The sequence below is a fragment of the Papaver somniferum genome, unplaced genomic scaffold (assembly GCF_003573695.1).
Source record: "Papaver somniferum cultivar HN1 unplaced genomic scaffold, ASM357369v1 unplaced-scaffold_19, whole genome shotgun sequence".
Lineage (NCBI taxonomy): Eukaryota > Viridiplantae > Streptophyta > Magnoliopsida > Ranunculales > Papaveraceae > Papaver > Papaver somniferum.
In genome coordinates, this window is record NW_020628818.1 from 2,861,183 (window position 1) to 2,888,770 (window position 27,588).

General features: G+C 36.8%; 1 protein-coding gene and 1 pseudogene across 1 annotated transcript; one reads left to right on the top strand and one right to left on the bottom strand.

Moving 5' to 3' along the window:
- Positions 1 to 12,903: 12,903 nt before the first annotated feature.
- LOC113338880 (sorting and assembly machinery component 50 homolog A-like) lies at positions 12,904 to 17,682 on the top strand. Its single transcript, XM_026584278.1, has 4 exons — positions 12,904 to 13,721; positions 14,673 to 15,158; positions 16,399 to 16,896; positions 17,163 to 17,682. The coding sequence occupies exons 1-4, from the start codon at positions 13,212 to 13,214 to the stop codon at positions 17,244 to 17,246; spliced, it is 1,578 nt and encodes a 525-aa protein (XP_026440063.1). The 5' UTR covers positions 12,904 to 13,211; the 3' UTR covers positions 17,247 to 17,682.
- Positions 17,683 to 17,754: 72 nt separating this feature from the next.
- LOC113338879 lies at positions 17,755 to 21,858 on the bottom strand (annotated as a pseudogene).
- Between the last annotated feature and the right edge of the window lie 5,730 nt (positions 21,859 to 27,588).

A 27,588-nucleotide genomic window follows, 5' to 3' on the forward strand; every position in this document is an offset into this window, starting at 1 on the left:
TTAGCACTAAAGTGACCCCCACAAGCATGATCATGAAAAAGGAAATAATACTGGACTGGTCACTCTCAGGTATACATCTCCTAATAATCTGGTCTGGACAATACTTAAACAAATAAGGATCATCCCAAAAGAAGTGCTTAACCTCGGCTAAAAACCTAGAACGATCTTGTTTACCCCAATGTTGGGGCATTCGACCAGTAACAAGATAGTTCTATATTCGCATACCAAGGTAATTGGGTAACAAAGAACAATTGTTCATCAGGAAATATCCCTTATAGGAAGGGAATCATCAGGGGAATCACAACTAGCCTAGACAAGTGGTCTGCTACTACATTTTCACCTTTTTGTCTCTAATGTCTGGAGAAAACTCTTGCAACAAAAGGATCCACCTAATCAATCTAGGTTTGTATCCTTAGAAAAAGATATTTCAAAGCAGCATGATCAGTATATATGATGGAACCTAAGAGATAGGGTCTAAACTTGTCTAAGGCAAACACAATGGCTAAGTTCCTTCTCGTAGTGGTATAGTTCAACTGGGCATCATTCAGAGTTTTGCTAGCATAGTAAATCACATGAAGTAATTTGTTTCTCGCTGACCTAGCACAACACCAATAGCATAATCTGAAGCATCACACATGATCTCAAAGGGTAGGTTCCAGTTGGGTGCCTGGACTATGGGGGCGGTAGTGAGTAAATTCTTAAGCTTCTCAAAAGCCTCTAAACAAGCATCATCAAAGACAAACTTAACATTTTGCAAGCAAATTGCAAAGAGGTCTAGAAATCAAGCTAAAATCCTTAATGAATCGACGATAAAAACCTGCATGCCCTAAGAATGACCTAATATCTCTTACGGTTTTTGGGACCTGTAAAGTCTTAATAAGGTCAACTTTGGCTTTATCTACCTCTATACCCTTAGAAGATACGATATGCCCTAAAACAATTCCTGAACGAACCATGAATGACATTTCTCCCAATTAAGCACTAAATTCTTTTCCTTACACCTAGTCAACACTAATGACAAATGATGCAAGCACTCATCGAAAGACGAACCAAACACTGAAAAATCATCCATAAAGACCTCTAAGAACCGTTCTACCATGTCAGAAAATATGCTCATCATGCAACGCTGAAAAGTCGCAGGGGCATTACATAGCCCGAAAGGCATGCGTCTATACGCAAAGGTACCAAAGGGACAGGTAAAAGTGGTTTTCTTGGTCTTCTGGGGCAATAAATCTGATTATACCAGAGTACCATCTAAAAAGCATAGTGACTATGTCCCTAATCTCTCTAGCATTGGTCGATGAAGGGAAGGGGAAAGTGGTCCTTCCTAGTGACCTTGTTCAATTTCTATAGTCAATACAAACACGCCAACCCGTGGTCACTCGGGTGGGATTAACTCATTGTTATCATTCTGGACTACAGTAATACCGGATTTCTTGGGAACAACCTGAACGGGGCTGACCCACTTACTGTCTGAAATGGGGTAGATAATGCCTGCATCTAACAACTTAAGAACCTCGTTCGAAACTTCTTTCATATTAGGGTTAGTCCGTTGCATCTCCCTAGAAGGTTTGGTGTCACTCTCTAAATAGATCTGATGCATACAAACAGTAGGACCCTGCTATGGTCCACCCTAAAGCTTCCTTGTTGTTTGAAGGACGGTTACTAGCCTACTTTCCTGATCACTATCCAAGTCGGATGCTACAATTCACAGGTAAAGTTCAGACGGGCCTAAAAAACATATTTCAGGGTATCTGGCAATGGTTTAGGTCCAACTTAGGAGGCTCTTCTAACGAAGGAACTAGGGTAGACTTAGAAACTGGTAGTGGTTCGAACTTAGGTTTCCATCCATTACTAGTCTAACAAAGGGGTTGAATCTAACAAAGCATTCACCTAATCACATTATCATCATCAAAATCAATCCCAAAATCTAGGCATTTCTCTAATGGATCTTCTAACAAAGTGTTTGGTAATGACTCCTCGACTAATTCCTATCATGTTCACCTCTTCTATGTTCGAGTCATCTAGTTCAGAGGGTAGCTTACTAATATTAAAAATGTTCAGCTCAATAGTCATATTACCAAAAGACAAATTCATAATACCATTTCGACAGTTAATGATCGCATTGGATGTAGCTAAAAACGGGCGACCTAAAATACGGTATTGGTTCTCTGGGTCAGGGACAGGTTGGGTATCTAGGATAAAAAATCCACTGGATATAAACTTGTGACCTCTATAAGAACATCCTCGATCACACCACGAGGAATTTTAACGGACCTATCAGCTAACTGAAGTGTCATCTGGGTAGGTTTCATCTCACCAAGTCCTAGCTTAAGGTACACATGGTATGGAGTAAGTTCACACTGGCTCCTAAGTCAAGCAAAGCTTTCTCAACACGGTATTTACCTATTGTGCAAGAAATGGTAGGGGACCCTGGGTCTTTATACTTAGGAGTAGTGGTATTCTGAATAATGGAACTCACGTGACTAGCTAGAAAGGCTTTCTTGGACATTAAGCTTTCGCTTTCGCGTACACATATCCTTAAGGAAACTTGGCATAAGCGGGAATCCTTAATGCATCTAATATGGAAGGTTGATAGTTACCTGCTTAAAAACCTCCAATATATCATTAAAGGTGGACTCCTCTTAGTTGGAACTAGCAGCTGTGGGAATGGGGCTCTAGGAACAAAGCCGGGCTCATGACCTCATTGGTCTCTTTAGAGACTCTATCAGTCTCCTCAGTTTCTGGTTCAGAAGGGTGAACTACAACATGTTCACTATCAGGCATGGAAACCTTGTTGTCTATCACTCTACCACTCCTAAGGGTTTTAATAATTCACATGATCGGATGGTCTTTCACCTATTTCATTAATTCCTCTAGGGTTGGGTTGAGTTGACTAGGAAACTTACCTCTTTCTCTAAAGACTCATTTATCTGACTAACCTGGGTTTTCAACTCGGAAATAGCCTGAGAGTTAGCCTGACCTATTCTCTTATTTCTTCAAACCTTGAGCAACTGATTTGAAACTGCACAGTGTTACGAGTAACAAGGCGAGAGACTCTTCTACACTCATGATCTTCTTATCGAAGGGTTCTGAAACTGTGCCGGAGCTGAAGGATTCTTAGTATAGCCAAAACCTGGGGGAACCTGAGCGTTACTAGACTGACCTTGATTCTGGCCCTTAGACCAAGAAAGGTTTGGATGGTTTCTCCAGCCAGGGTTATAGGTTTCTGAATATGGGTCAAACTTCTGACGGTTATCAAATCTAGTGTTGTATAAAGAGCATTGGCTTGCTTTCAACAGTATGGCCTTCCCAAAAGGCTCTATTCTACCACTACTACCACTAGAATGACCTAATTCTAAGGTCTAACCTTTTGGCTATGGATGCTATTTTAGCATCTGACTCATAAGATCCTTCTACCCTATTGACATTTCCTCTACTTAGAAGAATTGTTTTCTGGGGTTCCCTACTATTTTCCCATTGGGTCTTATCGGCGATTTCATTCAAAAATGTCATCGCTCATCAACAGTTTTATTCTCAAACCCCTGTGCATAAGGACTCAACCATGGTTGTTGTTGAATAATCTAAACCCTCGTAGAGGATCTGAACTAACCTAACCTTCTCTAAACCATGATGAGGACATTGAGATATTAAGTCATTGAACCTTTCTAAATACCTATATAAAGATTCTCCCTCTTGTTGAGCAAAAGTACAGATTTGTGTCCTAATAGACGATGTTTTGTGCCTTGGGAAAAACTTTGTATAAAGGCAGATGTAAGTTGGTCATAGGTTTCAATTGACTCAGAGCAAACTATACAGCCAAGATTTGGCTTTATCTTTTAAGGAAAAGGGGAATAACCTAAGTTTCAACGCATCATCTAGGTTTTTAATTTTCAGAGTACTACAAACTTCCTCAAATTCCCTAACATGAAAATAGGGGTTCTCATTCTCTTTCCTAAAAAGATTGGGAGCATCTGTAAAGTCCCAGGTTTCAGTTCATAATTTGCCTCGGTTTCAGCTAACTTGATACAAGACGGACGAGAGGTCCTAGTTGGGTTTAATAAAGCTTTCAAAGTTGCCATTTCTGGCACTACCAAAGGACTAGGAGTACTTTCTTCACTAATTGTCAAGTTTTCAAAATGAAATTTCCAAAGACAGGGCTCTCAAAAGAAGAGTCTTCGAGCTCCCCGCCTTCACAAGAAGAACTACTAGGTTTGTCACTAATCAAACGACCTAGAGTGTTTCTTTTCCAAGCCCGTCTCTAATGACCTCGGGCATACACTAGAAAAAAAAATAAAAAGAAAAGTCCTAAAAGGAAGGGAAGTTCTATGCAAACACAAACAAGGCTGACTCCACCACAACAAACCTACTGATTTCTAGCAGAAAAAAGCATGACGACTCCACTTAGATTGTTTCTAGACTAGCTTATAATCCATCGAAAGGGAATTCATTACAATTTAAGCGAACCCTCTGGAATCAATCTGAGTTAAAGTAATTTAAATAGAGACAAGAGAAGCTCAATGGAGCTTTGACACCCAGGCCTCACTGGAAAAACATTCACTTTGGTTACAAGGCGGCACGCTCAACTTACATTAACCATCATGAACTTCAAAGTATGCTTAAAAGAGCAACCAATATTTCTCGAACGACTTTCCTATTAAGCTCTTTACCCTATCGTCCTCGTTCTAGTCAGTCTTTTAAGCTTGGGTTCGCGTAGGTTTTGTGTTCCTAAGGCGGGAAAGAAGAGAACGGTGATGAAATCCGAACCCTTATCTGTATGGCCAGTCCTTGACCTTTACTAGAAATAAATCCGTGTTCAGTTCCTCAACATATATGCATACGAAGGAAGACAGTAAACCCGCTGACAGGGATTCACGGTTGTTCGATAAACTTACCTCCCGTACCAGACGGGGGATGAACCGTTGTAGTCGACTCGGGCCACGACTCCTATGTCATGTACGAACCGAGGGGCCGAGGCAATATCGTAATTGTCGTCCTTCTCTGCAAACAGTTTATATTTAATACTACCCTTCCGTAGGGTTTAAAAATAAAATAAAATGTCCAAGTCCAAAGTCCAAAGTCCAAAAGTAAAGTCCAAAATATTTTTTTTTACAAAAATAGAGAATATCCTAATAAAATTTCTAAAAGATAAAAACAAAATCTAATAAAATTCCCTCTTTTTTTCTTCTTTTCTTCGTTCTTTTCGCTTTGTCTTTTGACTCCAAATCTTTAAGTGGTCACCAAAAGCTTTGTCAACTCCTTTTTCTTTCGCTCCGAAATCAAGAATCTGTAATAAAAAGACAAATACCCAAAAACGTAAAATAGAACAAATTAAAAAAAAAACAAATAAATATAAAAACTCTAGCCTAAAGACAAGTCCGCGTCGGCGACGCCAAAACTTGATGTGTTTTTAAAGTTGTTGTAATAAAAGGTTCGTTGAGACTTGTGAATATTTGATTTTTAAATTAAATTCCTAAGCTAAACAAAGATAAACTCAAATAAAGTAATATCAAGATTTAAAACTAGACCAAGACTCCGGATTCCACTATTCCTTTAACTGATTTGTTAACAAAAAATTTCAAGAATTATTATAAAGCTCTTTTTACATTAACTCACTTATAATCTGTAAGGTTTCCAAACATTAAATTGTAATCCCTAAGCATGAATTATCGAAGAATTATTTCTAAGCATAAAACATCAAATTGATTCACAACTAATTAAGAAAACCATTTTCATCTTATAAAAACATATACTTATAGTGATCTTAGTGAATTAAATTAAATTAATAATTGAAATTCTAAAAGAAAATTACCAATCATGCATAAGAGAATAGTTTCCTCCGTTGCCTTGGTCACCAAGAAATTTTATCCGCTCATCATGTTGGAAACACGCTAGAAATCCATTTTTATTGCTCAAAAAGGTGCTTACAAAGATGATTTATAATAAAATAGTGATTTGCAACGCTGATGAGATGTTGCAGAAATCGCTTTTACTATATGCGTCTCAATCAGTGAAGATAAATGTTGCAGCTCGGGTGTTACAAAAATTCAAAAAAAATAAGACATTAGAAAACGACTGATCTTTGCAGTCTATTGTTCTTCGTGTTCTTCTCTAATGGCAGCAGCAACAAATCTATGTATCTTTTTATTTCTTCACTCTGTTCCCTTCCAATCACTTCGTAACCCTCCTACAACTCCTCGGCACTCTATATATACTCGACAGGGCTTCAAAATCGCTGTGATAACTCTGGAATAATCCTCAATTACTCTGCCAGACACGAGAAGATATTCTTTCCTTTTTCTTCTCCTGCACGCGTCTTACAGTTGCAAATTCTCCTTATTTATCTCTGCCACGCTCCAATCTGTTTCTCGAGTCAACAAACATGTGCAGAACTCGTTCAAACTCTCCAAAGCTCATGCAATCCTGTGAAATACCTCTCTCGTGAACGTGGAGCTCTGATTTCTTCTGTCGGATTATCCAGCCAAAATTAGTCGAACAAAAGGGCCATACCAACCCTGTTTAGCTAAGAGGAACAAACCCAATCAAATTAAGCCTTTGAATCTCATTGAAACGCCTCCAAAATACAAACCCTAAAATCTGTTTTCTGAAGAACCACTTTTCCCGGCTGTTTTGAAATTTCAAAGGTAGGGATGACCTCCCCCTATCAGACATGGGGGTGCGAATAGCAGGTATCCAACTGAGGTGTCCCTTATCCAAAAGTGAGAGTCCGAATAACACGTGTCCTCCGAGTGCTTTAGATAACTTTTCGAGCCGATTTTCCCAAAAATGTTTATTCCCCAAAAATACCTACACACACACAAAGCACCATAATAAGTACAAAAAAGAGTACTAACAATACAGAAAATTGAGGAAAACTTAGACACAAAATGTGTCTATCACGATCACAAGATACTTTGGGAAGAGTGGTGCAACCGGTCACAACCTATTTTGAGAAGTATGGTATGACCGGTCACAACTTAAATTGTAAGTAATGTATAACCGATCCCAATGAGCAAAACCGAGTTTCCAATATACACGTATCTCTTTATGTTTTATGTGATTTTGTAATTAGGGCTTGCTGAGAGAAACTTCTAGATGTCGATATTATTTGAACATGTACATAACTCTTATCATTAATTGTTCAAAGATACTCCTTGATGCTCAAGGTAACCCAAACCGAAATATTGAAAAGCATTTAATTATGATTTTCAAATATATATGTTTTGATTTCCAGCAATTAAAACATATCCTCTAGAAAAGGTTATTAGTTAATGTGCCACGCTAATAACAGAATTTTGAAAAGACGAGGGTACCCAAATACACCACAATCTTTTAATTATCCGCCTATAAGTCCTTTACCGAACGTGATCGTCTATGGACCGAGTCTAGATAATACAAAAAAATTGGTTCACACTTCGTGTGATCGTCTATGGATACGAGATTGAGACAATACAACAAGATCACTTGTGTGATTGACTATGGATACAAGATCGAGACGATTTGACAACAAAGTGTGCACTTGATAATAGGTACCGTAATAACCGAAACTCTATAGGATCAATATCAAGTGTTACGGATTAACGTACAAGTGCAATTTAATTTATTTATGATAAAACAATTATAATGAAAAATAAAAAAGTAAATGCCACAACAAGATTTTGTTAGCGAGGAAACCGCAAATGCAGAAAAACCCCGAGACCTAATACAATTTTGAATACTCTCAGAATTAAGCCGCTACACAAAATCTAATACCAATTTCGTATAGTTGAGACCAAGTACACTACTCCTATCTACTTAGTTTCGTCAGTATCCCTGCGCCTTCGAATTCTAGAGTCACGCACGTGCATAGCAAGTCCTTTGGATCGTATTCTAAACAACAAAAGAAGAATCTTTTTGGTAACCACTCTAATCAATCTTGCTAGAAGATATTAATAAGTTGTTGAGAAAGACTCTTCTGTTTAATCTAATAAACTCCTTTGTCTGGTTAGATCAATCTACCTTTTGATTAACGAAATAATCATACTCTAGATTCTTAATCATCAATATAGATATCAAAGATAAATTATAAAGCAATATCGATCTCATGCAACTAATCAATCAAGTTTATCAAAGATAAACTGATTCTAGTTGGATCCCATTCGATCAAGGTTTGTGTACTAAATCCACAAGATATGAAAACTAATATGAATTCGTCTTCAAATCTTTTATTTCCTTCAATAACCTGCACAACACCACTTGAATCCTCTTGTGATCAATCATGCACATAACGGAGTATGTTAAGAATGAATTATCACAAGACGTCTTTAGATCCAAAGATCCCGTGAATACTTTGATCTAGTTTGAGTGAGCTTATATCAGAAAACAAGGTTCTCAAGAATAAACAAACTAGGTGCGATCAAAATTTCAATAACCGTTAGTTAATCATATCAATAATCGAAAACTAATAACACTGCAATTATCTAGTTTCCCACCAACGGTACTCGTAGAGATTCTTGATCCCACAAAAGTCTTTAAACGAGTGGTCATAAGAGATTTCACCTGATTAATGTACTTTCCACTTCGGATAGACGGATCTACCAGAAACAACAACAATGAAGTTTGCCTGGCTCTTAGGATAATTTACAAGAAATGCAAAATCAAGTATTTAGACCAAGGTTGTTTGGATAACAAGGAAATTCCAAAACGGAAAATATTCTCAAGATATGTGTTATAGCATAGCTCGGTTGAACTCACCAAGCGTTGGTATGTCAAGTTTGGTTGTCATATTTTAGTATCAAAACTCATTTGGAGTCGCTTGATTAAATAATAGAGTCAACTTCGTTTAGGTTAGACTAGAAAGTCTAAGAGTGTTGAGACATACAAGTATTACTCCGAAGACTTGAAGAATGTGAAGAAGTAACGAACTACAACGACGACATCATCGTTACCTCAATTTCCGCAACCACTTCTCCCCAGATAGATATATCATTAAACACAAGTTCAAATAAGAACTCTCCTTCTGTGTGTTGTCATCCTCTCGCAAGAACAAAAGAACAACAACAAAAGCAACCTTTACGAGAGAAAGGTTGAATCGGTTTTAACTAATACGTTCCAATAGCAAAAGTTGAAACCCTAAACACATATGTTATGTTAAACACAACTTATCTAAACATAAATCAATTATCAACATATTGTGACTTTTCACATATGAGTTTCAATCGGAACACCTTATGATCCTTTGATAAAGCCTACCAACATGGGCTTGAACTTAATCTCGCTAAATCAAAAAGCCACACAAATCATAAGGGCATTCATCATATAAGATAGAATATTTAGGTTAGTAAAAACCGAAATCAAACATCTCATAAATCCGAAAGTACATAGAAAAATATAAGCATTCATACAAAGGTTGTGCAATCGGAATTATCAAAAAATCAACAAAGATTATAAAATAATAATTTTATTCATTCATAATAGATAGTTTTATTCAAATAGACCTTACGCAAAATATCGAAATAAATCAACACATTCATGTCTATTTCCCTATTAGACCTTTGAATAGTCTTTCTCAAATATCGTCCTCAATATCCTCAAGTTTTTCGGGATCTTCATTTACAACATCACGATTGATTTCTTGGATTCTACACACAGTACCGTAATTATGTTCACAGGCTAAAGCATTAACATTCCGAATAATATTTCTTGCATACTCCCCATTAATGATTCCAAGTTTAATCAATTTTACTTGGTTACGAATAACAGTTCTTAGTAACGCTGCGTGTTTATGATGAGTTTCAAAGTACTGATAAGTACTTGGCGAAGATTGAGAATATCACTCTTAGCGTCCAAACTGTTTTGGACAAGAAGATTAGTAACTCATGCATGAGATGTTACATCTTCATTCTCTTTTCCTTTATCCTCACAACCAGATTTCTTGAAGGAATTAACAAGATTAATAGTTTTCTCAATCTCAATCGCTTTAAATTTTCAACCATCAATCCTGATTTGGTTCTTCTAAGGAATATGGAAATGGATGAAACCTTGGATGCAGAAGAGGAAGAATTGTATGTAGAGATTTTTCGTCAATTGGATGAAGATGCAATTGAGGATATAAGGAGGTGAAATTTTATGTTGTAACTACATTAAGGGATAATACCAAGGCCGCTAGAGATGCAAGAAGTTATGACTAGAAGATGGACGTGGCGATATCGATATTTTTACCACGACAAGATGATGCATGATTATTTTAATCATGGATGTGTGTATTTTTGATGCAAATTTTCATCGTCGATTCCGCATGGGCCGCAACGTGATTCAAAGGATTATTGCCGAGATTTTCCAAGTACAATCTTTATTTAATTTTCAGTTTGATGCAAGACATGTACGGGAATTTAATCCCGAACAAAAGGTCTGCCTCCCTATGTATATGTTATGGGGTACCAGCGGATTCCACAGATGAGTACATTTGTATGGACAAAACAAACGTATAGGTATCTCAAAATATTTTGCGAGACAATAGTCGACCATTTTGGTCCAACTTTCTTAAGAAAACCTACTCAGGTAGATGTTGATAGAATCACTGCCGAATCTCAAAGAGGGGTTTTCCAGGAATGCTAGGTAGTCTCAATTGCATGCACTGGACGTGGTACCTGTGTATGTTTGAATGGACAGGGAAATATAAGGTTCACTATCTAAAACCAATTGTGATTTTGAAAGCTTCGGCTACTTATGATTATTTTTTTGGCATGTTTTTTTCGGATGCCCGTGTTCACAAAATGATATCAGTGTTTTTCTTAAGTCATCATTGTTTGAAGAACTAAAGCATGGGACCGCGTCGTACTATAATTCACCATCAACGGTCATGACTACACTTAGGGATATTATATTGCAGACAGGATCTATCCAGAATGGACAACTTTGGTTCAAGCTTATAGTCAGACAAGGTTTGGACCAACGACTGCGAAGGATATGGAATATTTTAACACCCAACAAATGGCTCTGAGAAATGATGTTGAACACTTTTGGAATTTTGAAAAGAAAGTTCGCCATTATAGCTGAGCCGATACACTTTTTTTTATCTTTAATAAATAAACAAAATTATGCTAATTAACATGGTTATTGAGGAAACCAGACGTGACCCAACCTGGACTAGTTTTTCATACGAAGATTTGAGGCCGAGGCTTATTGTGCACCATGGTCATCCTGTAAGAGAATGTAGATTGACCACTGACAGAATTCAAAATTGGGGCCTCTATGGGAACCTAAGGGAAAATCTAACTAAGCACCTTTAAGATACAAAAAGAGCAAGAGCCGATATACGGGGTCGTCAAAATCGGGACAGATAAATGTTTTTTTCAATTAAATGTTGTTTAATTTAATCAAATATAATGCACTGAGACTATATAAATTAATTGTAAGTTAAAGGAAACTAAACTATTACATTTAAATTAAAGTTAGGTACTATATAAAAATTACAATTAACTACATCTAAGTAATCAAGGCAGTATTCATCTTCTTATTCTTCAGAGGCATCGGCATCAGCATCAGCATCGTCTTCCTCATTCTCATACTGGACATGTTGTGGGTACTATTATTTATCCAGTTGTTGTTCCTCCTTATCCACTTCTCTATTCCATATAGTAAGTTGTCGTGAATTCATCATTGAAATGTTCATGAAGAGTAGCTTGTTCCTGTTACAATCCCTGTAATGTTATTCTCACGGAAGACGACTTTTTCGAAGTTCCCTTATTGACAATCCCCGGTCTATGGTTCTATCTTGTTTTACCTTATGATCGAATTCCTTGAACTCAGAATAGTTGAACTCGTGGGAACCTCCTTCTGCTGTTCTTTGGGTTGTATCCCTCGCTGCTATTTCAGCTTTCTGACCTCTTTCTGTTCTTCTCTTGACATTGGTGTTAACGGCCAGGTTGGAGTTATATTTTTCCTGACTACTTGGAGACCCAGCATATTGAGATCCATTTCCTTCCGATGAGGAAGCAGGCGAACCATTCTGAAAATCCTGCGATATTAGACCATATGGTTATCTTGCTGGCATTTCATTACCTTTCAACAAGTATTGATTAAACTTGTTAAGCACCTTCAGAATGTTGTAACAAGATTCGTTGTTGGAAACCAGATTTTTGGGATCTTTGCCACTCTTCCCGACATCTTCGTTCCACATCCTTTTCAACTTCACCGCCTCTTTTGGAGCGGCACATTTGCATGATCAAAGATATGTATTCACCAACTTTTTTGTTAATTGCATGAAAACGACGAGACAAGCACTCAGGATCACGACCATTAATGTTATCGATTTCTTCATATTTTTTTTTGAAAAATCTTTCCATAAAACGAATTATTTTCTTGCTGGCAACCGTTGATTTGATCTATTATAAAAAAGGCATAATTCCTAGAAATTCGTTCGTCTTCATCCATCGTATACTTAGCACCACCAACTCTGCCGCATCTTTGTTGCGTTTGTTGTAGTGGTTGTTGCGAGGAGATGCCATATTTTTTTAGTAAAAGGGATTATTGGAATTTTTCTGATAGATTGGGATGGTACGAGTAGTTGTACGTGAAAAACAAGGAAAAATTGAGTATTGAAATGATATGAAATCGTGAAATTTAGAGGTAGAGGTGTAGAAGGTGCGAATTTTAAGTGTGAAATGAACTAAATTTAATTACAATGAAAAGAGTAATAACCGTTAGATGATTAAAATTGAGATGTATCTGTTAGCGGATTTAGTAAGACACTCGCAATGTTCCCCAGCTGCCACCGAATTAATTTCATCCGCGCGGTTTGATTTTATCTGGCGGTGGATTTTATCTGTACGCGAGGTTTTAGTTTAGACGCGCGGTTTTCCTTCCTCCCCAATCAACAAACCAATAAAATTGTCCATTTGCTCACTCATTTTTCATGATTATTGAGTTCATGTCGGTAACAAAATGAACAAACCTCTTATCTGTTCAATCCAAAGGAATTGCTCTAAATGACTAACATGAATGACTAACATGGTGCACCATAGTGCTTGATGGAAAGTTGAGATTGATGGAAAGTTGAGATAGGTACTTGCCGATAATGAGTGTGGAGCCCAAAAATTATCAAAGTCCTTCCAACTCAGCAGATCATAACTCCAGCACCAGATCGAAGTCCTACCTGCTTCCACAGATCTCCACATTTTCTTTCGTTCTTTCTTCATTTCTGTCCCTTTCTCTAAACTCTTCAAAAATCCATGGCGAAATCACTCGACGAAGAAACCCTAATCGAAGATTCAGAAGATGATGATGATGCAATTGATAATGACGAAGATGACGACGATGTAGAAGAAGAGTTCTCCGAAGAAGATGATGATGATGACGAAAATCAAGTAGAAGATTTACTAAGTATTGAATCAAGAATACGCTATGAAAGACATCTATTAGGGAATTTAGTTCGTAGATTATCAACAGAAACTATAACCCTAAAAGTTCAAGATGTAGTAATCAAAGGAAACAAGAAAACTAATTACTCGTTATTAGAATCAGAAATCAAAGCCCTAAAAGATGCAACAACAATTCAAGAACTTCTTGCAATTGCTACTATTGTAAATTCTCGGGTTCAGAGGTTTGATATATTTGATTCTGTTAGAATTACTTTTGATACTGGACCACCTGAATTACCTGGTACAACTAATGTTGTGGTTGAAGTTGTTGAGCCTAAGAATCCTTTTGTTGGTGAATTTGGAGTTTTCTCCAAACCTGAGGTAATTTATTTCCTTCTATTTCTTCAGTTTTTGAGTTTTCTGAATTATATGTATATTTAACTTAGCAAAAAAAAAAAAAGAATTATATGTATATTTTGATTTTAGTGTTTTTGTATGAACATTTGGGACTAAAATAGGAAAACCTTTAGTGCACACTATTAGTGAAATTAAAGAGACTTTTCTTTTTATGGACGATGCCTGAAATGGGATGGCATCACTTGCTATCCTATTTTGGAAGGGGGAAGTTGAATAAGGAAAGTGTATAGAAACTTGGTTGAGTGTTTGATTGTGAATTTACTGAAATAAGAATCTTTAATTTCTAAAATGGACACAATGCCATGAATATGTACTCATAGATTTTGTTGAGATAGGGATACACTGACACACATGAAAGAACTTCAAGTACATATATGGTAGGGACTAGGGAGTAGTGAGTGGGCTGAGCTTTGTTGATTAATTAACAGTCATGCATCAAATGTATTAAGATAGGATGTTATACTTATAAGTTGTATTTCGTTATTAATAGGTACATCTTCTTGTATATTAGCAGTCCAGTCATATTGTCTGAGATGACTACAGATGTATGTGCACTGATAAGTCATTGGAGTTGAACCATCGGCCTGAATTTAAAACTTACCCACATCTAACCTTTAACCACTGACAAATGCATATTTCATATATATACAGTCGTGAATGAATATTTGAAGGTTATACAGTAAAATATACTTAGAAGTAACCACATATTAGATATACACACAGTCGGATGGACACTTTCTTACCTATACTGAATACACACACATTAAGATAGTACTCTGTGAGGCTGCCTTCTTATATTGACTAATATAACAAGTTGTCTGTATACATTTATGTAAGTGTGTTTGCAAGGATCGTAAAAATGTCATTGTATTGCTTTTCATATGGTATTTAAAGCTTATACACATGATTCTGTAGGCCAAGACTTGGTCACTTGAAGGATCTGCCAAATTGAAAAACCTTTTTGGATATGGTGACATTTGGGATGGTTCTTGGGCTTTTTGGTGGGACCAAACAGCAGAGATAAGCAGCGGGTTTTCTCTACCCAGATTCAAAGGAATAAATACGCCATTAACAGCTCGAGTTTCACTTCTTTCCCAAGACTGGATGAAGCTATCTTCTTACAAAGATCAATTATTAGGCTTGTCTGTTGGCTTAATTTCAACCATGCATCATGACTTGGCTTACAATTTAACATGGCGGTCCTTGGCAGATCCATCACAAAGTTCCTTTAAGTCAATACGAAGTCAGCTTGGACATAGTTTACTTTCATCGCTGAAACATACATATAAGTTTGATCAAAGAGATTCTCCTGTGCGACCTACAAGTGGATATGCATTTCAATCTACATCACAAGTCTGTGGTCTGGCACCTGATAGTCGTAGCTCGCGATTTTTACGCCAGGTGCAGTAACTTGTCATCCCTTGCTTCATTTCTCTACTTTATAATTATATCTTGATTCTCATGACTAAAGATATAAGTAGGCTATACCTACACGGTGCTTCTCAATCATATTTCCTAGATTTGAATGAGCTAATTTATTGCTCCCAAGTTGTTATTTTGGAATTGTTTATATTTTAGCTTCTATTCTTGCCTTGCGCTCACTACAGTGCAGCTCATGGCTGTTTTGTATGTTATTGTATTGTGGTGCTTGTATTTGCTGTTATATTCACTGCATAAATCCCTTTATTTGTCTCAGTTAATGTACAGATGTTCTTTGTGTTCACACAGAAATCTTTCTTTCAATTAGCTGAGTTGTTTCAAAGAATTTTGTGTCTTGCTAGTTTAGGAACTCAGTTGGAATTTCAGCTTTATAATCATCATGCCGTAGACCTAAACATGATTAGAAAGAAAACCTTTTGCTAAAACCAGATTCAGTCATATTACTAGCATACTTTACAACTCCAATTTATAAGACAACTCCAGGTGTAGCACAATCAAATCATACCACATATGAGCTGAATAGCATCGAAACCACTATGATGATAGCATCATCAACAGTAAAGTCACCATTTTTTACAGCACTAACATACTTATTAATTAATATCACCAGAATTTTTCAAGAGCAAATAGCTACGTAGTCTCACAACTACTAGCTAGGATTTTGACTTAGACTTCTACTTCTATCTCCTCTTGCTTAGAATGATGGATAAAAAAAGAAGCGAGAAGACAATCTTAGTCCATAGCCCTGTGTCATCTATCCTTGCTATCATGAGTTGGATGAGACACACCACTAATTGAGTCATAGGACACCTCACGCCCACTTAACTTTATCTGACATTAACCACAAGCTAAGTTGTAGTGCATGATTTAACTTTAACCATGCCTGAATCGGTGTTATAACTACTATGGCTTAACTTAAGCTAATCAATTAACTTAGATTAAACATAATTTGTCTTATAAAATGTTAGAAAGCCAGCATTTTCATCTTTTGAAAGTCTACTATTTATTCTTTTTTGCTTCTTTTGTGGTTAATTTTTTTTGGCTGCATTTGTCGCAATTGTTGTTTATTATAATTGTGTGTATGTATTGCCACTTTATTAATAACTAGAGAAACAACCATGTATTTGTTTTTACAGTACAGCTTTTATTCTCAGTTCAGTGAGTGATTTTATTATCATGCTTTGCTTTTAATTCTGAACAGGAGTGCGATGTTCGTTTTGCTTTGCCATTGGGTTTCTATAATGCAGCTCTCAACTTTGGTGCCTCTGCTGGTTTTATTGTACCATGGGGTAGTGGATTCTGGAACACGACTCCCCTTATGTCTGAGAGGTACTTCTTTGGTGGTAATTCATCTTCAGTTTGCAAATTGGGAGGACCAGCAACATTGGTTGGGTTCAAGACAAGGGGACTAGGCCCTAGTGAACCACGAAGTGTTGCTGTTGGTAAATCCAATGATGAAAGTTTATATGCTCTTGGAGGCAACATTGCTGTTACTGCATTTGCAGACCTTTCTTTTGACCTTCCACTTAGGGTGCTCAGAGAAGCTGGAATCCATGGTCACTTGTTTGCTTGTGCTGGAAAGCTCTCCAAGGCAACCGTGGAAGAGTTCAAGGGTTTCTCATTCCAGAGGTTTGGGGAGTCGATGCGCAGCTCTGCTGGAGTTGGGATTGTTGTTCCCACCAAGCTGTTCCGTATGGAGGTTAGTCATCAATATTTGATATAAATCATTTTGCTTTATAAACTATTTTGTCTCTCTAGTAGGATTGGGTGCTCTTGATTGACTCGTCATTATACGAGACTCTGAGCAGCTAGACACAAATCTGCCTCATAGAATGGGCTTAAACAGATTTCTTGTTTTTGGGTCCTGTATATATCGATTTTAGACCCTAAAAAATGACTGTTGTTTTTATTTATTACGATTCATTTTTCCTTACTTGCAAAATTGATGTCTTCTCCTTCTTTTAGGTTAACTACTGTTACATACTAAAGCAACTAGAGCATGACCGAGGGAAGACCGGGGTGCAATTTAGCTTCTCTTCTCCGAAGTAAAATTTCAACCACTGACACCACGCCAGGTCCTGAAGCCTTTCTTAAAATTTTGTTAGGCCATGGATGTCCGGGATATATTTGAAAGGATAAAGGGCGGTCTGGTCTGTAATGCATATGAATATAACTGACCAAAATACCTTAATACAAATAAAAGGCTGGTTGCAGAGGGGATCCTATTAGTCATGGATGTTTGAAGGCATACCTGAAGGGTTATTTTTATCATTCAGGTACACTTAGTAACTTGATGAATCTTGTACTGGAGGCTTGGAATTTGTTTTTAGAACTACAAATTTTTTGGTGTTAAAAAAGTACTGTTTTGCATGTGAATGAAGGTATAAAGCAAATGCACCAAAAGAGATAGTGTTTATTTGTTTGTTTAGCATACCACTGCGCGGAATTCTTGTAACAATTTCAATAAAAAGTATTTTATGATAAAGGGGTTTGCAAAAGTATTTTGATTGCCTCTGGTACTTTCATAAGGACCATAAACAAAATTACTCATCAGTAATGAAAAATCTGAGGTAAAGATGAATGGTTAAGTTGGCTTAGGTTTACAAGATTACAATGGACACTTCTGTATCCTTTTATAAGGGAAAATTGTGAAGGGTATTAATTACATTACACATGAAAACGATGAGCCGGAAAATGGAAAACATATCTTAATCCTTTCCACGTAAATCAGGTATTTAGTTCCTTTTATCAACATTTACAAACACCGCCTAAATTTGAGAATACTACACGATCAGCATCAATTCAAGTTTCACCGCCTTCAGTTTCATTTAGAATTATATACATCTAATAATCCTCTGCTTCTCTGTCAGTCTCAATTCTTCATGTTCCTTGCGCTCTTTTATCTTTCTGCCCAGTTAATGAAAATGCCTGAAACCTCCAGACTTTAACTAATAGAGGTGACAAAACTCGGTGGATTCACCTGTACTGCAAGAACAGGTTCAATTGCACCCTTAACATTTTCAGGAGACTGAATAAAAATGTCCATGCGCTCTTCATTTTGATTGTTGAGTATTAAGTTGCTCGCGTGCTTTATTATACAGTTCGAGTGTGTCTGCATGGTTGGGTTCGAGGCAGAGAGCTGCTTCACAGTCTAGGATTGTTGAAGCAGAGTCCCTCATTGAATCATAGAATGCTGCTCGTAAGTATAGCAACTGCAAGTCTGGTTTGAACGCTATAGCCTTTGTAAGCTCAGTGATGGCCTCATCTTCTTTGTGATCATCCATCAAAACTGGTGAGATAAATACCAATTTTTAGTAAAATGTCAACTTTGAGCACAGAAAGAAACTGTATATTTCTAAGTATGATAAAATTTCCCATGACTGAATTAGCAATCACATCATAGGACAGCAAAATGAATCAGTAAAAGTGTAAAACCGACATTTCCATCAATGAAGCCCAAAAACCAATAAAGTATCAGCAATAACGGGGCTTACCTGCTGCTCTGTATCTGTAGGGATATGTCCTCAGAGGATCTAATTGTGTTGCCATACTAAGATCATTCTTTGCTAAATCACGTTCAGAATACTCCGAACGTTTTTCATATGCGGATGCATTATTCCGCGCTTTCTCTATAAGCTTTGTCATCTCCTCATAGGCATCTTTCCGTTGATTCTTAAGATGATAAACACGAGCAAGACCTTGATGGGCTCGTGTATGCCTAATGCTAAGGGCACTTAGATAACAATTTGCAGCAAGGTCCAGCTTATCACAGTCTACATAGACACTCCCTAGATTGTTCAATGCCTGGAAAATGCTCAGACCCCCATAATGTCAGATTAATATCAATAACATTAACATGACTATGGTTATTAGTGTGTGATTTTACTTACTTGTCCTTTTCGAAGACCATCAGAAGGGCATCGAAGAGCTTCCTCGAGAAGTTCGATGACGTAAGCCGAAGATTCGGGGTCCAGGCTTGTATCTGCCAGAGCATATGCTTTGAGGAAATAAGCTTCGAATGATCTCTGTATAGAGATGGATTTCTCAGCCTTGGCTAATGCTTCTTCTCGGTGGCCAGTGTCATACAAAATCCAACCTTCATAGACAAGCTTTTCATGTTCTGAAGTAGCATAGTTTCGGGCTAACCGCAAACTTTTCATGGCAGCCTTTTGACAATTTAACCTATGAATTCAGTTTATGAGAGGTACTTTAGAATACAATAGTACACCACAAATTGGAGCTGATGAACACATAGTTAAACCTTGGTATCTACTAATAGTTCATCTAAGAATGAAAACAATCAAGTCAGTAACAAAATCACACGCGATAGTAAAATAGGTACTCACCGAAGAAGAAGGAGAGACTGCCTAAATCTTAGAAGGCTCCTTTTGGGATCATTTGCCAGCATTTGATGCACAACAGCCAGTGACCCAATATCATCAACAGAGGACCAACGATCATAAAGCTGCATCCAACAATCTGCTTGACTCCATTGGTGTACACGTTTGCTGAGAATCTCAACCAAGTGATCTCCATGAACTTTCCCATGGTACATCATGTAATTTGGGTCTAGTGTCAACAGCGTTCTAATATCTCTCAAAGCACCCTCATAGTCTTCACTCACAATCGACAACCAAGCTCTCATTTCTAGGCAATCAGGCGTAACCTTGAACCTAATTATCTTGTTGATCTCCGAAATGGCTGCACCAATTTGGTTCTCCTCCAACAACATGACCGCCCTATACTTGTACGGATAAGGAAGGGTGGGATCCAATTGAGTTGCCGCATTCAAATCTGCCGTCTTCTCTTTCCCAATGCAGTACAAGGATCTCTCCTGGTACAACCATCCAACAGAATTATACTCAGATATCAGTGAATTCATTTGTTTATACGCCAAATACTTGTGACCTCTCTTGTACTTTGCCCTAGCTACACCAGCCAAAGAATAAATATGCCCGGCTTCAGCTGCTAATTCAAACCAATGCTGAGCATCCTTGAATTCATTCCGCTCCAACATCACGCAACCTAATAGATGAAAAGCGAGTTGCTTTTGCCAATCTTCATTTGCACACTCTCCTAATCTCTCCAATAGCATAACTGTGGTGTTTGACTTCATATCTTCCTCCATAGCTACCTGGGACAAGAAGTAATACAACGCAAATGACGCTTGCCCTACCCTTTCTAACCTCTCTCTTGAATTCGACCCACAAAACAATCTCATCACATTTGTATTGTACAAAGCCTTTGGTAATTCTCTCAAGAACACCTGTAAGCACGAAGCCACCAAAAGATACGCCATTTCCTCCAATCCATACTCAACAAGTACCAATGCATCCTCGATGTTGGTCACTAGTCTCATCAAATGCTTATCACAAGCAGATTTCATCTCTTCACAACAAAATTTGTTCGCGAATGATAAAAGCTCTAACACAATTGTCGGTGAAAATGAGTCTAATCTTTGCGTCCGACTAAATATCTCAACTGCTCTCATTCCTTGTGCAGATATTTCATTGTGCGAGAAGCTTATAGCCTCTTAGATTCTAAACCCACCATAAAGCATTGTCTTCAAGGCCTAGATAACGAAGCAATATATAACCTAACAAATATCCTCATCCCCCAATACAAAAAGAAACATCCCCATCTTTTTGAGGTAGAACATTGTTCTTGTTCTTCTTCATCAATGGGGACCGCAAAATCATCCGTAGAATCCCGACGGCGACATGGGCATGGATCATACACAGAATCTGGATCATATCCATGTTCAAGACTTGATTTAGGACATTCAAAGACTCGCCCTCGGCACTCCATTGTATCAACCCCAACAAGCTCATCTTCTCTTCTCTCATATCTCAACCAGAGCTATAACAACCTTCAAATGAACATCAACGCATGCTGTCTAGCTGTTCTAGGCTTCTTCTAATCAATTTAGGATCAAACACACCTCGAAAAACCGTACATTGTTCGAGATAAAGATCCGATTTAGCACCCAATGAAGAATTCTCAAGACGGCGATATAAATCAGCTAATGTTTGAACAAAATTAACAGATTTAAGAGATGATTCAATAGGTACCTCAATAAGATCTGGAACAGGTAATCCACATGGAAGAAGAATATCATTCATGGATGAAATACTCATTCTATTAGATACTGAACCTATTGAATTAACTCTACTATGATTACCATCTCCTCCAATCCCACCACCACCAACAATACCACCACCACCAGCACCACCACCAGCACCAATACCTCCACAACCAGCAAATGGGTTTAAGCCATGAATTTGTGTACCTTTACATCCATCTGGTAACTTCAAACTACGAATTGATGTAAATATATTGTGCTGCATTTTTCTCTAATAATTCAAACTTAAAATTTTATATTTACAATTTAAGAATTTTTAGAGAGAGGATGATGAAGAAGAATACCTAATGCTGCATTTGCCGCCTGCAAGAAAATCACCACCTAATGGAAGAGAAAAAAAATGGTGATGCAGACCACAAACTTATTAAAAAACAATATGTTTTTTATTAAATTGTATGAATCTAATTAGGAGGATTAATTTAGAAAAATAAATAATTAATTAAAGGATTTGGTGGCAATTGTTGGCCTCCAACTAACAATGTTAGTTGAAACGGCAAATCTCTCTTTTTCCTTCCTTTCCCTCCCTCTTTTTTGTTGTTGTTTTCTTTTTCTTTCGCAGATTCCGCCTTTTTAGTTTTAGTTAAGTTCGTTAAAGATTATTGCGTATAAATCGGGTTAACGTTCGTAAGTTTTACAGTTCTTAATTTTTTCATTCATTACCATTTTTGGTAATAATTTAAGTAAAATGGGTCACTTTAAATCTACAAAAATGTATCTGGGGGTTGAGTTTCGGTGGAGCATTCATGCGTGCGTGTGCATCCATGCATATAGTTGGTTAGTGATATCAGATGTTGTTTATTGAGCTGAGAGCAGTATCTTGTGATTCTTCTTTTGCATCTACCATGTGACCAAGTTTGGAAATGCTGTGTTTAACAAGCAATGTGAACAGCTACATCCATTACGGAGTTTATATAAAACTAAGCCGGAACCCTATGGAGCTTCAAATCAAGATCCACGACATCTTGAATTAGAGTCTTGAGTGGTATGGTGCTGGGGCGTGGAATGGTTCAGCGTAAAAAAATATGGGCCCAAGGTCAGACAATTTAGCGCTTTGACCAATCAATTTTAGTTGATACGTTAAACCATTCTACGCGATCCTAAAATTATATACACCAGAATTCTATTTCTTTCTTTCACATTCATTCCATCTCATTTCTTCACCCAAGAACATATTAAAGTCCTAGGTTTTCTTTTATCAAATCCTTGTTAAAATGAGATGACTTCAATGAGATTTAGACTCAGCGTGACCAAAACTGAGTACATGAAATGCAATTTCAGTGAGACTGGTTCTGAAGAAAATGATAACTATTTAACTGGGCAACTAATACCTAGGAAAGATTCCTTTCGATATTTGGGATTGACGTTTCAAGGCGATGGTAGAATTGAAGAGGATGTTTGACATGGATCCAGGCCGGGAGGGCGAAATGGAGACAAGCAACTGGCATTCTCAGCGACAAAAAACCCTGCAGAAGCTCAAAATGCAAGCTTTATATGGCAACTATTAGACCAACGATGCTGTATGACGCGGAATGTTGGGATACTAAAAGCCAACACATTCAAGAGATTCATGTAACATAGATGTGTATGCTCCAGTGAACCTTTGGCCACACGAGATGAGATTGAATTAGGAACAATAATATTCAGCGAAAGCACCGACTAAGGAGAAACTTATTCAACATCAGTTGAGACGGTATTGGCGTCTCCAACAAAGGCCTCTGAGGCACCAGTACGGACATGAATCATAAGGCGGGTAATAGAAACAAAGAGATGTAGAGGGCGCCTGAAAACGCAGGGGATACCATATACACCCAACTTTTTGTTCGGTAACTTGTATAGATGAAACTTAGTACAATAGCAAGTATACCAAATGAATGATCCTTGACAATATGTATATAGAGTTTATATCTCAACCTATACTCAATCAGTATGTGTATAGACACAGGGTCCGTGAACCTGATTGTTAAGAAGAGTACTTGGACGATCCCAAAAATCAATATCCAAGATCACTCTAGTCGTATCCAAATAATTTAATCGGAATTCTGCCAAGTGATTAAACTTATTCCATCTTTCAAGATACATTTCTATAAGAAACAAGTATCGTAATCGATTACAATTAAGTGGGCATAACCACTTAGCTTAAATACGTACAAACCTATGTTAATCCAATTACAAAGATAAACAATATAATGCAGAAAAGTAAAAACATAAGACGCCAGAAATTTTGCTAACGAGAAAAACGCAATAGCAGAAAAACTCTAGGACTTCATCCAGATTTAAACACCACACTGTTTCAAGCTGTTACAGTCACTAGCCTACTGTCAGACTTCGGACTGGAATATAGTTGAGACCGAACCCACCCTCCAAACTATTCATTTGCAGTCACGCTCCTTACGTTTCTTGAACCTTGCAAGGATCTATGAACTTGATTCCCTTAGATGACGTCCCTTACATCCTAAGAGTTGCTTCAGCCGAAGTGAAGACTTTTGTTACCAATCTGCCTCTAAAAAATAAGCCTATTTGATTTCCATTTAGATCAAAGATCAAGGCGTGGAAATCTGTTTGCAATAGACAAAGCTAGCAAACCTCACAAATCCGGAATTTACGACTCCCGAAGAGCATCCTAGATTCATAACCACTTCTCAAGAAAAATCTTTAAAAAGATCAAGTAAGAGCAGTTTTCAGATATCTATCTTGAGGAATCACAAAGTCAGAAACGAATAGAACTTTGCGATTTCTATTTTGCCTGAAAGAAATTACGCGAACCTCAGAAAAGCAAGATCAGGATACACGAATTGTCAAGGTAAAAATAGTCGGGCCGGGATTCATGAATCCCCAAAGAGAAGTCTTTTAGTCGTATACCATTTTATGTTTCTTAGAGGAAACCTGGGTCAATAGAGGATGACTCTAGAATCAACTAGGACACAAAGTGTCAGGTATTAATTTCCCAGTTGACAGAGATGCTCTAAATATATTTTTTCCAAGACCTAGGGTTTCTTAGAATTCCAGTTAAGATAACTTGAAATTCAAGCAAACTCTATTTTTGAAAAATATAATAGGAAAATATACAATTAGGTTTGGTTACGGAACCGTGTATAATGACCGTTCGGTTTGGCAAGTTAACCAAAGAACTAAAAGCAATTTGATATTTATTCAAACACTTAAGATTTTAATCATCATGCATACACATAAGTGTTTAAGTGATCAATGAAGTCTTAGAAGTGTTTAAGAGAGTTCTAGTGATGCTAAACGTATTATGAAAATAAGTATTTAAGCATATACTAAAATAGAAACTAGGACAGTTGGTACAATGGTTCTCCAACCGTAAGGCTTATTTACGAGTCAGGGTGATACGGCTCGTGAACCGGGTTCTCCAACCTTACAAGACTACGGAACTCAGTTGACAATGGTTCGTGAACTGAGTTCGCCAATTGCTAGCATATTATACCAACTTTGAAATTCAGTTCTCTAACAGTGTTCGTGAACTGTATCCAACTGAACTCTACGAACTGTATCTATGGTTTTCCAACCTACCCTGAGTAAAAATATCAGAAGTTCATATTTCTCTCTTATGATGCTTGAAACATTCTCAAGTGATAAAATCATTTGCATGGGCAATTTTCAATTGATCCATAAATTAATTCATAGAAATAATATTTTTAAGGACCGTTGAACATCTTTGCTTTGAATCATATTTCGAGATTTTTCACAAGACAAGCTTGACTCGAAATTTCTTATTTGTAAATCTACTAGTAGTCATACGACAAAGTCTCAATAGATAGAATGAAAAAATAGTGAGTAAAATAGAATGGTTCAGTCTTCACATACCTGATACAAAAGTTCTACAAATGTCTTCGTTGATCTTCAGTCTTCAAGGGTGATGTCTTATACTCAACTACAAATGCTAACCTAGTCCGAGACTTGACTTAGTAAACTAGAAATCAAGATACAGTTTTGATCACATAACATTGACAACAAGCTTGAGATAGCAAAACTTGTGGGTTCAACCGGGCAATGCTCTTACAACGCCCAAAATTGACTTGGGAGGAAACAGTAAAATGAGACTTGAATGGATGAAACTTATACAAAAATATGGTAATAGATAGACGCGTGTGGAAATCAACCATTCACGTACCACAAGATTGACGTACACAACTTCTTCTATATCTCGAGTTTCATTTCTACCATACCCTAACTTGTTTGAGAATAATGCTTGGTTTTTTTTTTTGGTATGGGTTTATACCAATCACATCTGTGAAGCTATCTATACTTTTCTTTGATTTCCGACCACAAACAAGATGAAGGCAAGATTTTGAAATAAAACCTCTTCTTTTAAAGTTTTTTCTTTTTCTAAAAAAAAAAATTGATTCCGATTCACTTTCATCATAAACCTCCACACAAACGAAATTTAATTGATTCTGATTCTGCACAGAACAATGTAATACCTTAAAACCAGTACTCACTCGTAACTTTTAATGGTAATGAAGTGTTTACAACATGATAACTGAGTGAGCGGATGTAATTTAACTTTTTTAATTAGTAAAAGAATCTTTTGTTATAATTAATTTTGATAAAAAAAAACATCTCAAATTTAAGCAAAAACAATGTACCAGAAGACCCAGTGTAAGAATATAAAGACAAAGATAGAAAAAATAATCATTTAAAATGCACGAGTATAATTATAGTGTAACATAAAAATGGTCAATCCAATATTTATCTCGATGTGTTACGTTGTTTGGTACAGGAGGGCTGACGCTCTTTGATTCAATGCAAAAGCAAATCTGCCCTGAATGGTTAAGCAGAAAAGTGGTTTTGCGCTGAAGAGAACGCTGAAAAGTGATTTCTTCCGCGTTATTCCATTTCGCGCTTTCTTTCTTCTTCAATCTAACCTTTAACCAAAAAACTGAAACATAGCTTGAAGTGATGGGATATGACACAAAATTTTCTCTTGAAAGCTTGATTTGAAAAGCCATCAGACTCATCCTAAATATGCAATTGTTTTTCTAATCAATGAATACAATTGTTTGAAATGCACATAACCCGACCGGGATTAAATACACATAAAGGGATCAAATATATTTAAAGAAAAACAAAAACACATAAAAGCGAATATGGATGAGCAGCGAAAGGGTGAATGCGAATTTGGCACTACTCTGCATCTAAATGACCGATTCAATATTTTCATTCGCATTCAGCTCATCACTCGACGAATTTGATATCCACAGGTGGGCGGAAAAGATACAAGTGGATTAGCGGATTTTGAAAAAAAATAAAAAATTAAGAAAGAATTGATGTAACAAATCTTAGATTCTGTGATGCTATGACATTAAGGTTTTGAAAATAATATGACCTTTTTGATATGTTTTCCAGTGTTCATTATCATTTTTTTTTTAATTTCTGAATTTCTGCACATGATTATATGCTTACATCTGTTATTTAGAATATGAGCCCTGAAATGATGGCAAACATGAGTGAATAATTTGTGGTCACAAAGAAAGCTCAACAAACCATTTTCTCGTTATCTCCTGACGCCTTTGAAAAAGTGGTATTCTTGTATTCTATTAATACTCTAAGTTTTTCCAATATGGTCTGTGTGCGTATTGTATTAAAATCAAATGTCTTTCTAATGGATTTACTCATGGGATCATTTGCTTGCCTATTAGATTTTTTACTCTAAAGTAACTTATTTTGTTGTTTTACTTTCCTACATAGATGATAATTATTAAGGTTTATTTTGTTTGCCAAAGAATTTTTTTTTTTGATTATCACCATTATTTGTTTATTGTAATTGAGTGACCTGTATCTTTAGATTATACTCTGTTGATGAGAAAGTTTTACTTGGAATCTATGTATATGTTATCTATATGGATCCATGAATATGCAGATGTAAGTACTTTTTATTATAGTGTATTTGTGGTTTCCAACAAATTTTGGAGGTAAGTACTTTTTATTATAGTGTATTTGTGGTTTCCAACAAATGTTGGAGGTGTCACCTTCGTCCGATCCACCAAAATAACGGATTTGAAAATTTCATTCGCATCCAATCCACTAAGAGGCGGATTGTGTACCTACCAAATTACGAATTAGGTCGGGCATAGTCCGCAGAATTAGAAGTCTTGATCAGCCCAAGAATTATAAGTTCGAGGTACATAATAAAAACATTTTAAGATTAGGCATCTTGATGTACCTAAGAAACAAACCACCAATTGTAACTTGCAAACCAAAAGAAGAACTCTAGCTATTTTCAAGAAG

What these genes read in the sequence shown, in the direction of transcription:
- LOC113338880 (XM_026584278.1), top strand. Translation starts at nt 13,212, where the DNA reads ATGGCGAAATCACTCGACGAAGAAACCCTAATCGAAGATTCAGAAGAT. An exon ending in GAGTTTTCTCCAAACCTGAG is followed by an intron (nt 13,722 to 14,672) that starts GTAATTTATTTC and finishes ATGATTCTGTAG; the next exon opens with GCCAAGACTTGGTCACTTGA. An exon ending in GCTCGCGATTTTTACGCCAG is followed by an intron (nt 15,159 to 16,398) that starts GTGCAGTAACTT and finishes AATTCTGAACAG; the next exon opens with GAGTGCGATGTTCGTTTTGC.